This window comes from Mytilus trossulus, chromosome 10 (assembly GCF_036588685.1).
Source record: "Mytilus trossulus isolate FHL-02 chromosome 10, PNRI_Mtr1.1.1.hap1, whole genome shotgun sequence".
Taxonomy (NCBI): Eukaryota; Metazoa; Mollusca; class Bivalvia; order Mytilida; family Mytilidae; genus Mytilus; species Mytilus trossulus.
Window position 1 is genome coordinate 37,821,280 of NC_086382.1, and position 15,822 is coordinate 37,837,101.

Consider the following 15,822-nt stretch of genomic DNA (forward strand, 5'->3'; position numbering starts at 1 on the left):
TATAATTTTAGAACAAATACGGATTTGATCCATGTTTGATCTTTTCTTAATTTTATCCTGACCGGATGTCATCCAGCATCACAGCGCGCGACAGTTTGACTGCAGCAGAAAAAAATAGACGAATAAATCTGTATATTAAGCAATTCCTGGACAGAGGAACTGTTTAAAGTAAAGTTTACTTATGTCTGAAGTCAAAAGTGTTTTACCTTTCACAAACTCCCCTTATATGAAAACACCTTTTTTACATCGTAAAAAACTAAAGCCTAACGTTTAGCCGCTAAAGGCTAAACCCACAAATGAAATGTGTGCAGTTTATCATGTAGAATTAAAAATAAAAAGATATTTTTTATGACATGTCATTAGTAAGAAATCATTATGTTTTTGTAAAAATATTGAAATTTGTGAACATTATACCTTGTAACGTTAACATGTGTATCATGTGTATAATCCAGCCTTGTACAACATAAATTGAAATAATTTTGTCTGTTTTTTTTTTTTATTATTATCATTAATTAAAATAACTTTGGTAAATAACACGAGTTGAGAGTAGGCAATTAGCAATGCAATATGCAAATAATGAACAATTCAATAATGAAAAAAAATCTATTTTTTTTATCATGGTAATTCATTATAATTCATAATATGAGGCAGAAATTACCTGTGAATGGGTCAACAATGTTAAAGAGAAACAGAAATACCGTAATGTTTCCAATTTTGGTTCTGTTGTTATGGATTATAGTTGTGACTTTATTTAAGTTATGATGTCATATTCAATGTAAACAAAGAAACGCTATCATCAGGTAATGTTTTTTTGATAACAAACATTTTTAAAAATAAATTAGTATTAGTTCCTTTCTTAGACTGATAAATATACATTTTATTCAAAGTCTCATTTAAACAAGAGCGGAAACGGAAGTAGATTTCTGCGCCGATCAGGAAATTCAAAAACACGACCAAAAAAAATTGAGTTCATTAGTAAATGAAAAATTTGGGATTTTTTTTTTTATTGAATTTTCTACTGTAATTGGGGACTTCCTCACCATATTAAAGACAAAATTTTCATTTAGAAATTATATAATTGAGACATCGAGATACAAGTAAATACATACAAGTTTATATGCCTGAAATACAAATGTAACATGTGTACTCAAGGATTTGACAAATATTTTTAAAAATAAATTAGTATTAGTTCCTTTCTTAGACTGATAAATATACATTTTATTCAAAGTCTCATTTAAACAAGAGCGGAAACGGAAGTAGATTTCTGCGCCGATCCGGAAATTCAAAAACACGACCAAAAAAAATTGAGTTCATTAGTAAATGAAAAATTTGGGATTTTTTTTTTTATTGAATTTTCTACTGTAATTGGGGACTTCCTCACCATATTAAAGACAAAATTTTCATTTAGAAATTATATAATTGAGACATCGAGATACAAGTAAATACATACAAGTTTATATGCCTGAAATACAAATGTAACATGTGTACTCAAGGATTTGACAAATATTTTGGAGATTTAACTTACGGGAAATCATATTTTAGCGACATATTCAGAGCAATTGCTGGAGACTTATAAATGAAGACTTTAAAAGATTTAGAATGGTCGATTAATGTTCTTTAATTGACATAAATTTGAATAATTTTCATGTGCTAACATTTGTAAAATTAACAAAAAGCTATGCCTCATGATTTTGAGAGATCTGATAAAATAAAATTTCAAGTCTTACTGTACATTTCTTTATTGATAAGATTTACATTAAAAATTAAAAAAAAAAATAAAGAAAATATTTCATTTGAAGTGATCTTATTTATTTTGTTGGTTGCTATCTCTTGATAAGAAATGTATGCTGTGTACCAGTTATCATTTTGCACAAATTAAAACTTGTATAAACAAATGGTACAAATTATAATTTGTAATTTGTACAAATGATTAAGGTTTATTGAGTGGGCATTGAAAGAAAATTCTTTAGTGTGTATCAATGTTTTTTATGACAAAATTTACACTAGCTATAGAATATTGTACAAATCATAAGTGAATTTAAGTCAAATTTTGTACAAATTGTATTTGATCAAGCACTTTTTGTACAAAGTCAAAATATAAGTTATAAGGCTTAAATTAAAATATTGTTTGTTTGCCCTTTACCGACCGACCCTATCAATTCGTTCCGCCTGAAAATCTTTTATTTGAATTTACCTGCAAGATTTTATTTTATTTTATTTTTTCGTTCCTACCAAAAATCTTATATTTGTCTTTCCCGCTGAAAACTTTTTTACCGGAAACCGAAAACTATCTTAAACGTGTAAAGTCCAGTCCGTTTGGTATCACCTGAGCGTTTGACATGAATACTTGCATTTGAAGTTTCAAAGCATTTGTTTGAAATCGATGTTGAACTCTTCCTGAAATCATGATATGACGTACGTTACTCTACCTTTAGACCTAAAGAGCAGAGTTTATTTACAAAAAGTTCTTTTGATACAAAATTATTAACATGTGTACAAACTTATTTGTAAACGGACGTTGTATTCTATGTAGGGATGGCCTTTTGTGATCCACAGACCAGGATGATTATGTTAATAGCATGCTCACATTAATCTGTACTGATACAGGCTCCAAATGTCCTCCTTTATACGCCATGACTCATGGTGGTGCTCCTATTTAAAGGAGGCTCATACGGAGACAAGACGAGAAGTTAACTGCCGCTTTATTATTTATATCTGACATGAACCAAAAGTGACAAAACCCTGTAAAGTGGAGAATATCTGGCAATAAAATCACCAAGTTTTCCATACAGATCATTTATAAATGACATGTAAAATACGTGACAATTGAGTTTTAAGTCTAGAAGCATTTTTATTGGAAAGAAAGGCAAACATTGAATTTTTAATATGCTAGAGACTTTTTCTTTTATTAATGTATGTCTGCCCGGACATATCTTACCAGTACAAAGGACTACAAAGCTATCTCTTACAGAAAACCTTAAGTAAAGCGTACACGGTATGTAGTACAGAATATAAGTGCAAGTTCAAACTCTTTAAACATGTAAAAGTTCCAGGCATATAAACGTTGAAGATTATGGATATGCGGCACAGCTTTATTTTTGATATTTGAAAACAAAATAGTAGTGCATATACATTATCATCACATTCTACGTGATATATTTTAACCCAGGAAACTTATTTGCTAAAACAAAACGGACAAGAATGACATTATACAGCATGTACAGATTTTGTATCTATAAAATAAAATATTATACCTACCTGCCTACCCATGAAAAAAAAAAACCCGAGCCAAGTTATTTTTTGTGGAAAAAAATAAAATATTTTACCTACCTACCTACCCTGTTTCAAAACAGGGTCTGAAAAGGACAAACAAACTATATTTTAATTTAGGCCTGATTTGTACAATTTTTTGTACAAATTTTAATTTGTACAAAATTATAACTTGAACACATAAAATTGAGAAGGAGATGGGGAATGTGTCAAAGCAACAACAAACCGACCATAAAGCAGTCAACAGCCAAAGGCCACCAATGGGTCTTCCATGTAGCAAGAAACTCCCGCACCTGGAAGGCGTCCTTCAGCTGGCCCCTTTAAAATATGTTTACTAGTTCAGTGATAATGGACTTCTATGCAGTATGGGCTTTGCTCATTGTTGAAGGCAGTACAGTGACCTATAGTTGTTAATGTTTGTGTCATTTTGGTCTTTTGTGGATAGTTGTCTCATTGGCAATCATACCACATCTTCTTTTTTATATATTCATACTAAACTCCGAATTATACACAAGAAACTAAAATTAAAAATCATCTACTCAACATCTTGTTAATCCATATTTTCAATTAATCTATCATTACTTGCCTTCAAAACTTATTTATTATTCATTATATATTTTCAAATATGTAATTTTTTTAAACCAATTATTAACTACAAAATTCAATAAAGTTTATTCTTCTATTTAGTATATTGTATCAAAATGTTCTTATTCAATGGAGAACTCAGGGATCAATACTGTCTTTACAGTTCTTACATGTAATTTATATTAATTAATGATTATCAATGATTGATGTATGACTTAGTATTCAATTATTCCATCTTTGTAAGGTGATCTATTAGTTTTTCATACCATACATTTTACTTAGGAAATAGTATGTGCCGATCTAGATACTTATTGCCTGCAGTGTTAAAAGTGCTGGAATAATGTCACTATCAACAATTTAATGTAAACAGGAAACCAAACACCTGTAATTATATGTTATGAGCAGGGTTTATATTGTGGTGAAATTTTAAATAAAAATGGAGTTTAATGATCTAGGAAATTGAAAAGTCAACAAAAAATTTGAACAATTGTTTTTTTGAAGAAAATCATTCTATGAATATTCATAATGCAAAGCAAACATTTCAAACTATAAAAGGATTCTAGATTAATAGCATGATAAGTAATGTGATGTTGCAATGCATTTCTTGCAAATCTGTATTTTTCAATGAAGGATACTTTTTAATACATGTACAATTCACATGATAAAAGTGTCTACATATTTCAGAACAAAATTATTCTAGAAAAGACAGTACCATTTACATTATGTTTTACAAATGGACAGTGATGAGGATTATGAAATGAATTCATCAGGCGAGGATTTTAACCATAGTCACCATTTTACTGAGGAGGATTTATTAGACAGTCTATTTCTAACATGTGACGTAAAGAAAGCAGGAGTTGTACCTGTTTCTAATTTGATTGAATATCTTAAATTCACATCTAGTGCAATAAGTGAGGTATTATATCAATGTGTATTGTAGATAAACTTTATTTAACATTTGTTTAACTCTTTCTTCATAATGACACCTTTTGACGCCACCCCTTTACTCCATAATGATGCCTATTGAAAATGATAGTGCGAGTGGGGCATCCATCTACTTTGGATACATTCTTGTTGTGCGTAATTCCTGAGAATACAATTTAAGTAACAATATAATGATATAATGTGATATCTAATACTTTATCAAATTGTGTCTGAAAGAACTTTTGACCAAACATCCAAATTGCATTATGAAAAATCAATACTTTAACATGTTTTTTTAAGAAATCAATCATTTATGTCTTTGAATTTCTTCTATTATAAATAAAATTGCTGTTTCATTGACTTGGTAAAAAACGAAATAATGGCTGATGACCATGATGGCGAAAGAAATTATTGTGAACACCCGTTTTTAAATGTGCAACAGAAAAGTATCAAATTACAATTTATGTAGTACAAATTGATAATATTTATGATTATTGCCCAGCTTGTCCTCCACTCATGATTTTGTGGGGGTCATTCATGTACATGTAGGAATAACAGCTGTCAGTCTCCAGTTTTGTTAGAACTCACACAGGTATAGCAACGTGGGGTGGGGTGGGGGGGAACATTGGGACTCTGTTCTATTTTATGAAATTGTAGCAGTTAGCAAGTGCTATTGAATGTACATTTACTGTAAATTCAGAAATTATTGCGAAGTTTTTATTATTGCGAATTAGGCAACAGGGTTAAGCAATATTTTAAACTGGCATTTTGAAATTTTCTTTATAAATTTAACAGGATTTTTCTAAATATAGCAAAAATTAAAATCGTATTTAAGTCTAAAATGACAAAATCACAATAATAAATGTACACAATATTTTTGAATTTACAGTATGAAATGCAAGACTTCAAAAAAAAAAATAATTATGTACAATTTGCTTTTAGAGGGATGATGACTTACAGAATTTGGAACATTTGTTTAATGAAGGCGGAGATGAAGTTAATATTGAAACTTACAGACAAGTAATGTACCATTGGATTGATGCTATTCGGAAGCGAAGGTAAGCTGAAAAACAATACCTATGAACATTTTCAACTGACTATCCCTAAATCAGAAGTTCATAAACTTTATATGACTCATAAGGCATCTTTAGTAAAACATTTCTGCCTTGAAATCATGTTAAATGGCCTTGGCTGTAGGGCTAAAGGTAAATTGTGAAGACAAGACAGAAATTTTGATAGCTGAAGTGGATTTTGTTTGGGTAACCATAGTAATTACTAAGTCTAACAGTTATAGTCCGTACCTAATTGTCATATGTCAGACATATTGCCATTAAAATAGACTACTGTGGATTTATTAATTTCGAGGGTACCAATTTTCATGGATTAAGGGAAACTAGCATGTTTGTGGATATTTAATGTCATGGTTTCGATGAAGCCTATAGAAAATTTGTTATTCGTTGAACATTTAATTTTGTGATTCACCTATACAAAGTCCACAAAAATTAGTATCCACAAATAATAATAAACCCACAGTAATCATGGTAATACTGAAATAGAATATTTATATTAAAAGTTATACAGTTGTAATTAAAATGATACATGAATGATATTTAGATTACTGTGCACACACACATTAAGAATGATATAACAACACTGTTCCAAAAAATAATTCAAGTTTTTAATTTGTTCTCTAAATCACAAAAATGATACATCAAGTTTTTCCAGTCTTTTGAAATCGATGGACATTAACAATTTTTTAATGGATTTGAAGGTGAATAGTGACCATTTTGTCTGATTCTGATCCTAGCATTTGGCCCAATTATAAAATTTTAATCCTGGTATGTATGATAAGTTTATCTGACATCTTGTCAATCTACTAGTAAGAGCTTGTAAAAATATATATTATGCCAAGGAAAATAAAACTCTTGAACAAAAAACTTATTGAGTTTAGGTGTTGTTTTTTTTAATTTGCAATAAACACAGCAACCTGTTTAAGTGGAAATTGATTTTGGTTAGATTGTTAATACATGTAAGATAAAGATGGATTAAGTTTGTTAAAAAAATCAATATCATTTGAATATAATTTCATCAGTCCTTGAATGTATCTTTTTTCCCTTATAAATGTTATGGATTTTATTTTATGAAATTTATTTTAGGAATAAGCTGAATGGACAAATTCTCTCAACCTTACTATAGGCAAATCTTGAAATGTATTTTGTTGAAAATTTATTATGCACTGTAGATATATACATTGTAGTTTCACTTATTCTAGTCTTATTCTTGTTTTTGGTTATATTAAGTAGGGGGCTGTTTCTCCTTTTGTTCACCCAACAAATATTTCTGTCACACTTTCTGCTTGTACTACAGAATAGAATGAATTCTTATTCGATCAGCAGCTTAAAATTAATGAGTTGTAACTTATTATGTCAGACATATTCTGCCTGTTTAATGATACTTTAAATTTTTCAGTATGTTTAGTGAGCTTAAACAATGTTATATCACCCTTTTCTCAAATTCTTCAATACATAGATACTTCGTATTTAGTTAGTTTAAACATTTATTTATAGTGGATTGGGAACAAGTTATTGCAATCTCTATCCACTTTTCTGGTGAGAGTGCTGCCTTGTAGTGACATTAACCTGCTCTTTTTCAAAATCTACAAGGGTGTCTTTTACGTGCCAGAGATATGGCTTTCTCTTAACATGAGTCAGCAATTTATTGTATCTAGTTAGCAGTTTGGCGGAGATAAGTTGTATATGTAATGCCATGAATGTGTAAGCTCTTTTCAAATCTGCCAGAAACCTGCTACCTGTTTTCTATACTTTGAGTTGGCATTTTTTTTTTAGTACTTCAACAAAAAACTCATTTTGACTAGTCTGACGTAAAAAAATCTGTCTGTATGACTAGGGTAGACTCTAATGACTTCATGGGGTTCAGCTAACAAGCAAGGTAACCAAAGATATTATCCTACCTACACACTCAATGCATTTTGCTATAATGAATAGATAAAAAAAAAGTGCATAAACAAAATAATGACTCCAATCATTTATGCCTGCCTTTAAAAAAAAAAATCTTTGTTAGCTTCACTTCACCTCTTTTATTCATATTTATTAGAAGTTAGTGTTTAGTGCTGTTTTTAAGTTCAGGATACCAGATTTCTTATTTCAAATTTCGGGATGTCAGGTTTTTTTGCTTTTTTATATTCAGGACCTTAGGATTTCATGTTTTTAAGCCCAGGGTTTCGAGATCAGGGCCCTCCAACCCCCCTCTTATATTGTTTTGCCAATCATTTTTTTTATGGCAGCCAACATCCTGGATTGTAATTATAATCATTGTCAACTTTCTAACTAAACCTCAAACTGTATTGATAATTTTGGTATAAGTAAACATTTAAAAGTCTGTTATGGTATATGTCAAGTTAAAGACCATGTGAAAACAAAAATTGGGAGTATTACCATAAAACATAAATCATTATGATTATAAATTTCAAAATTATATATGTATATTATTATTTTCATCATGTAGAACTCAATAAAAACTTCAAGTTGTGGGAGTTCTCTAATGACATAACGACAACAATGATTTATGTCAAATCTACATGTTATGAATTCTTAATAAAACATATATATCATTTAAAAGGAGGCTGATTATTAGATCAAAACAAACGACTGCCCTTTACCTGGTTTGCTGTAATCTTTTGAAAATAAAATTCTGACTTGATCAAGTGGTCTAAACTTACCTGTAACGGGAAAATTTATGGCTTTTTATAATGTTGACAATTATAGTGATATTAGGGGCACTCAAGATTTAATAAGCTCTACAGTGTGAATGTAGTAAAATGGTAAAATGGAATCGTAAGAAATGGGATGAATAACCTCTATTAAGGTAAACTATTTTAAATTTCCTTAGAAGGAACCATGTTAGAAAAATTTAAATGAAAAGAAGAAAAAGAATAATTTAAGAGGATCAATTTTTTTTTTAATTTGTTAATAATAGGTAAATTATTTTAGAATAATGATTTATTTCTGATTTTGGTATGAATATGTTCGTACAATCATTGTTCTCCCCAGGGCTTAGCAACATACAAATGTGATTCTAAGTATATATTGCTTCAATGTCATGTTATCTTGAAATATTCTTCTTCTATAGACAATAGATGATATGTGTAATTGATGTGAAGCTAAAATTACTGGCAATATGATGGTATTTCAAATCTCTATGTTTACCAGGATGTTATATGGAATTTATGGGTAAAATATGTCAATTGAAAATATGAACAGAATAATTGGAACAAAATGTATTTGGAAGTTTTTTTTATTGACCAAACAGGTTGAAAACATTCATTTATCAACAATAGGACATTTGTGGCAGGAAAACTTTTGAAGAAACAAACAAAATGAAGAAAAGCACAAACTTTTTTTAAGGTTCCTTCCTTATCTGTGAAATTTTGTTTCAAGAAAATTTTGATTTCTAATTTGAAACATCCTTTATTGGCCTATAAATTACACCATGTATTTTAGGGTAACTAATTTTATTTGATATTTAGTGGGACTCGTAGCTTGTAATTTAGGAGGCTTATTTCAAGTCATAAAAAGTGTCTTACTTTTACTTTATAAAGAGAAGTCAATAGGTTATACTATTGCAATTTATTAAATGGCGTTACTAGATATGATTGTTATTTTTTCAAATGAATGCTGTCCTTTTATCTTTTTTAAACCCTGGGATTATTTTTAAAGACTAGAGATCACTCAGACAAAGAAAAGATCAATACGTTTTATTCAACGTAATCTCACTATGAAAATATTGACTTCTGTAAATATAGGAAACACATTGAATTGAATAAATTTTATTTTAATGTCTGAGGAACAAAAAAATGTATAGACGAAGAACTAATAAAACAAAGAAGGTGCTACTTTTATTTGAATTTAAAATCCTTGTTTGATTTTTATGGTTTATTGAATTTTTAATTGGATGGAGCATGGTCATATTTATTTAACTTTAATATATTCACCTTTCCTATATATAATGACAAACAAATATTGTGTGTAATAAGATAATCTGGTGGAGGTCAGGTGGCAGTTTACCTTCTCTGGGGGTTAAGTAAAACTTTTTCATATAATATGCAAACAGATTTATTTTATAATATGGGTAGAGATGCTGTATGAATTCCAATGAAACAACTATCATGAATATAAACTGAAACAATGTCTGTTTTAGAAAATGATAATATAACAACTGCTATCAAAAATTAAAAACTAAAATTCTTGTCAATTTTATTTATAAAGTTCACAATACTGACTAGCATGACTGGAGTAGATATAAAATAAAAACTTGAACAGTAACAGTAAGAAGAAATATCATTTGGTCATTAATAATGGTTCAGGTATATGCTACATTTAACCAAGTCTAACTTTGCCAAAAAAAATAGTTGCATTTTGAAATTGATTGAACTGCATGATATATCTAAAAGACTGAATATAGTTTTAACTTTTAAAGCTGAAAAACTTGATTGTGTACTGATTCATATTAGATTACTTCATTAGATGGTGTTTTTTTTTAATATTGATAAAAAAACAGAGGCAGATTTAAGGTGGAGCAGGATGCCAGTATCTTTCTGTATGGTTAATGGACTTTTATGGGGCCCTGTCAATATCCTTAGAAATTTTTCATCAAACCAGGAAAATAAATGAACCAACATTGCTTTAAATTTCCTCCTTTCCATCATGTTTTTGATTGAGTGTTTGTATGTTTTTTCAGTTGTACAGGACCTTGACACTGTTTTGATATCAGTTTCTCTATGTAGATACATAATTGATTTCTAAATTTCTATATTTACAAAAGTCTATATACATGATATATAACCTCTTTTGGTCTAAAGCTGATAAACATACTGATTATCAACTTTCTATTGATTAGAGGGCAGAAATAAATGCAGCTATTTCCTCTATATTTGTTTTACCTTTTACTTGCACCTGTGAACTTTGTCTCTGAAAAAAAAAAATTTTATGATGGTTTATGAAAAAATCATTTTCTACTTGATAAAATTTTACTTTGTTAGAGTGATCATAGATATAAATGCTATGATTTTTAATGGATTAGTTTTTTACAAAATTCTGTCAAATTCATACAAACAGGTGTACTTTATATCATTAAATACTGTTTATGTAGATGCATTATACAGAGTAATCGATATCATTAGCTATAAAAGTGTAATATGTTATAGTTTTTGCCTATTCTCAATTTTCAAATGTCAATTTTTACAACTTTTACTTTGAGTTTTGCTTTGCTCTGTCTGTATTCTCAAACAAATTTGAATTTTAATAATGTGACTGATAATAACAGGTTTTTGGTTTCATTTCCCTTTTGGTAGATTAACCTTTTAAAAAATCTTCCTGTACTACCTTGAAAAGTAGATAAAGCCTGAGGTTTACTGTAGTCATTTTAGACCTTGAAATTGCTTAATGGTGGAAATAATGTAAACTCTTCTATTTCAATCATGTATGATTTGAAAATCTAAAAGATAATAATAATTTGCTCTATTAAAAAGAATATTTATACATTAATTTTTCTTGTAATTTGAAAAAATATTTCACTTTTACGTTGGTTAGGCCCTCAGTGGTCTAAACTACATGCACTGTATCGTATACGTAGCCAGTTTAAACTGAGGTTGTGATTCAAATTCTGCACGGGTAGGTGCACTTGACTCCAATTTTAATTGAGCATGATTGTGAGTTTTTCTACTGAAGGTCTGTGGTATTCTCCAGGCACAGCAGCTTCTTAAACCATAAACTGACCTCCACAAAATAGCAAAATAGGATTGAAAGTGGTGTCAGACACCATTCAATTAATCGCTATTGATTATGGGACAGCTGACTTTAAATCACAATTAATCAATCAATCAATGTTATATTATGAATACTGTTGATTCATTATTATTCGTTGGATACCAATTTTTGTGGGTTACGTGGGTACATGTGAACCACAAATTCAAATGTTCAACATATATCATATTTTTAATAGGCTTTGTATACAGAGATTGGCAAAACCACGAAATCAAATATCAACAAATATGGATATGTTCAGCAATCCACAAAAAATTAATACCCACAAATATAAATCAATGTACAGTACTTATTATTGTAATGCTGTATTATTTTAATCCTCCTGTAAATGCCATAGATTCTTGTATAACTTTCCTGATAGTTAGCAAATCTATATGAATTTAGATATCATTGTCCAAGTTAAAAGCAAAAGTAGATATTGCGATTGATTTCTCCAGATTTTTTTGTCAAGAACAGTATCAAGCAATTTTATATTCATTAGTTATGACATTTTAGTTTTTGTTTATAGTATAGTCATGATAGTAGGATAATGAAAAAGACTTTTCATTCCATTGAATTCATATAAATTGTTTTGTTGTTTTTTAAATTGAGAATGAATCTAGCCGAGTAGATGCTTTGGAAAGAACATCTTCATCTTCTGGTAAAAGCCATGGTTTCTTTGTACGACTTTCTTTTTTTAATGACCATTTGAAATTTTGAATATGCCTGTCCAAGTTAAAACTAATATATTCAGATTGGTATCAAGGTTTTGCTGTCAAGAATAGTATCAAACAATTTGACATACAATATTTTATTAATAGAATGTTAAAATAGCCTCTTTATTCCGATAATACCATGTCAAGTTATATTTTGTTTTTGTTTTTTAAAGTGAGAATGAATCTAGCCAAGAAGATGGTTTGGAAAGAAGATCAAACGGTCCTTTATGTTTATCTAAAGGTGAGAATACTATGTTAAGTAATAGCATCTGTCTTGGTATTGATTTTTTATGGCATTTGGTAGTGCCATTAATAGTTTTATTTACCAACACTCCATCAAGTGCTAACAATATTAATAAGATATTGTTCGGTACCTGTGTGATTAAATAAACTTTGATAACAAAGGTTTGTTGAAGTTTTATCAATGTAAATGGCATTGTAAAATCTGGTAAGAGTTTTCATTTATGCTGCAACTGGGGTTTTTCAGGGGAGGAGGGTTATAATGTTCAGTTTTATTGTTTTTTTTTCTTTCAAATTAATATATGATATTTTAGGCAAGATAGGACACTTTTTTTATTGTAAAGATTCTTTTATCCTGTATCCTGTAAAATTCAGACATTATTGCGATGTTTTTATTATGGCGAAAAATGTGTCAAGGTTATAATCACAATAATTTAAACTTGCATTTTAATTTTTTTTTTTAACAAAGTATTGTCTTTTGTCTATGAATTAAACAGTCTAATGACAAAATTTCAATAATAAATCCTTACAATAATTTCTGAATTTTAATACTGTAATTGAATCATTGTCTTGAATTATAAAGAACATTGAAAGTTTTTTTAATGTATAATGCAAATAAGAACCAATTTTGTGACAATTTAAACTTTCTTATTTGATTGGATTGTAATTTGATGGGGTATTTTTATTTTGTATGACATATTATTTTTGCTTTTTTAAGTGCAATGGTTTTCTAATGTGAGAAAATCCCAAATAAATGTGTTTACTCAAAAATAAATCATGATTTAAATAAATTTAAATTTTGAAATAATATCTTTTGTTGGAAAAACTGTGAACCTAATTTGAACCAAAATAAGATAAATCATGGGGTCCACATCTTAAATTGTTTTTGATGATCTTGCCAACTATTGCAACATGGTAACAGTGCCATTGCTATAAAGGAACCTAAAGGGTAAAACATAAGTTCTTTCTCATTTTCTTTTCAAGTTAAATAAAAAAATTTGAAACCTGTGATAGGGACCCAACAATTACATGATTCATGGCCTCTGTTATGGAAATCAAACAGTAATTATTTTTAAAAGTAGGCTGCATAGATACATAAAGACTACATCAATGTCTTAAAAAATTTTAGGTCAGTTTTTATGGTATATGTGGGGCTAAAGCCTTAACTCTTCTAAGATCATCAAGGAATTCTTTCTTAGTTATCTGTAATTTTGTCCTTTTAGAGCTAATTTCCTAATGCTTGTAGAGTGAAACTTTGGTTGGCTTGCTTGTGTTGTTTGTATAAACGTTTACTCAAGCTTTGTTAATAAGAATGACATCTTCAAACAATATAGATACAGTGTCAGGTCTTTGGTATTGTAAACTTATTCACAAATTTTCTAGACTTTACTTTATTGTATATAGACATGATTAGCAGTTTGCTTTAAGTAACACATGATTAAAGACTGTTGATCTCTAGAGGTCTTTTTCTAGTTAATTGTGTTGTTTGGTTTCATTCTCATTGATATATTCTCAACATCACCTTATAATCATACTAAATTAAGTATACAATTTAAACAAACATAAAATCCATTTACAGTACAATTTCTCTACATTCCTATACTTAGATGTTGTGTATTGAATTTGGCATGGGGTCAACGATCTAATTATGTATATTAACCATGCAAATTGACATCTAATTACCCTAAATTAATCTTAGTTTTATTTCTTTTTATAGATATTTCGATTTTAAGAGGACTCAACATGGATTCATCTATTGTTGATACATTTGGCACAGATTTGTAAGTTGATAGATTTCTTTAAATTCTGAAATGATTGTGAGGTTTTAGCTACTGCAAATTAAAAGAATAGATATATATCTGTATTGATATTTTCCAGAAAATTGCAATAATTAATCTTTCTTTTCTTTCTACTCTATAAAATTCTCATACATAATTATTTGCAATTATGTTTTAATTTATACAGGATGCAGGTATGCATAAAAGCTAAATATTGTTGCACAATGTACATGATTTTAAAACACTTTGCATTTTACAGTACCTTTTGTTCAATTAGCAAGATTCATATGAATATTTAGATGGGAGACCCTCAATATAAAAGCGAATTGCCTTTAAAAAAGGATGTACTGATTTTAGGCTTCAAGAATAAAACAAAATAATTTGTGGCTATTTGAAGTCTTGAGTTTGGTCAAAACTGCATATAAGCCTATAGAAAATTTGTACTTCTTTGAACACTTCAATTTCTGGTTAATGTTTACCCCTGACATCCAGTAATAATTGATATCCCAAGAATAATAATGAATCTACAGTATTCTACCTTTCTTCTAAAATAAAACGGCTATCGCATTAAAAGTTGGAGAGTATCTGCAGGGGTTCAAATTAGTGGTGGTCTATGGTCCAGGACTTGTTATAATATCTGTCAGACTTCCAATTTGGTTTTTAGCTGCACCTGACTGAATTTTATTTTCCCATATATAATGACCATTTGTATGAAACACTTTTTATGCCCCATTTATAGGCATTATGTTTTCAGTTCTGTCCATCAGTTCGTCCTGCTTCAGGTTAAAGTTTTTGGTTGAGGTAGATGATGAAGTTGAAGTCCAATCAACTTGAAACTTAGTAAACATGTTCCCTATGATATGATCTTTTTAATTTAAATGCCAAGTTAGAGATTTGTATCCTATTTTCACAGTCCACTTAACATGAAAAATGATAGTGTGGATGGGGCATCCGTGTATTGGGGACACATTCATGTTTATAACTTGTAGATTGATGTAGTAATGAGTCGTGATGATTTAGCTTTGTCCCGAAATTTATCTTTTATCTTAATGATATGCTTCCTGATTCACTAATAGTTCTGTGCAGCATGTCAGATGACAATTTTAATGGGTGCTTTTGGTGAGGTACATGTTCATATTAATGCATGGGCTGCCAACATGGCTAAACCATGAGTGTGTTTTGCTTCGGCATCAAGGGCTATTCCAGAAAAAAATGTAGGGGGAGGGGGGGGGGGGGTGGGGTGTTGGAAGGCAGTTTTTGTCAGCACCCGCCACCAGATAATTGTAATTGAGAATTATAGTGCATTATAGTGTGAAAAGTTGCTCTGATACCCATCACCCATGTATTATTAATACAATGTGCCTTCCACCCCCACCCCCCCCACCCCCTCTTCCCCCCATACATTTTTTTCTGGAATAGCCCTAAGAGTAAATTGTGTATGTTTTTTGTCTGACCTCATAAACATGATAAAGCCTCCTGGTAAGTAGG

The 15,822-nt window shown here is 29.6% G+C and overlaps 1 protein-coding gene across 6 annotated transcripts in view; it reads left to right on the plus strand.

Annotated features, from left to right (window-relative positions):
* Nucleotides 1–14: 14 nt before the first annotated feature.
* LOC134687308 (inositol 1,4,5-triphosphate receptor associated 2-like) overlaps nt 15–15,822 on the plus strand; it is a 126,824-nt gene continuing 111,016 nt past the window's right edge. For 5 of the 6 annotated variants that reach the window (XM_063547487.1, XM_063547484.1, XM_063547488.1 and 2 more), the window contains exons 1-5: nt 15–168; nt 4,540–4,771; nt 5,722–5,837; nt 12,490–12,557; nt 14,274–14,337. In XM_063547487.1, the coding sequence (XP_063403557.1) occupies nt 4,589–4,771; nt 5,722–5,837; nt 12,490–12,557; nt 14,274–14,337 (431 nt within the window). In that variant the 5' untranslated portion in view covers nt 15–168; nt 4,540–4,588. Of the gene's footprint in view, nt 169–4,539; nt 4,772–5,721; nt 5,838–8,569; nt 8,665–12,489; nt 12,558–14,273; nt 14,338–15,822 lie in introns of those variants that run through there. The other variant, XM_063547489.1, reaches the window with a different exon arrangement.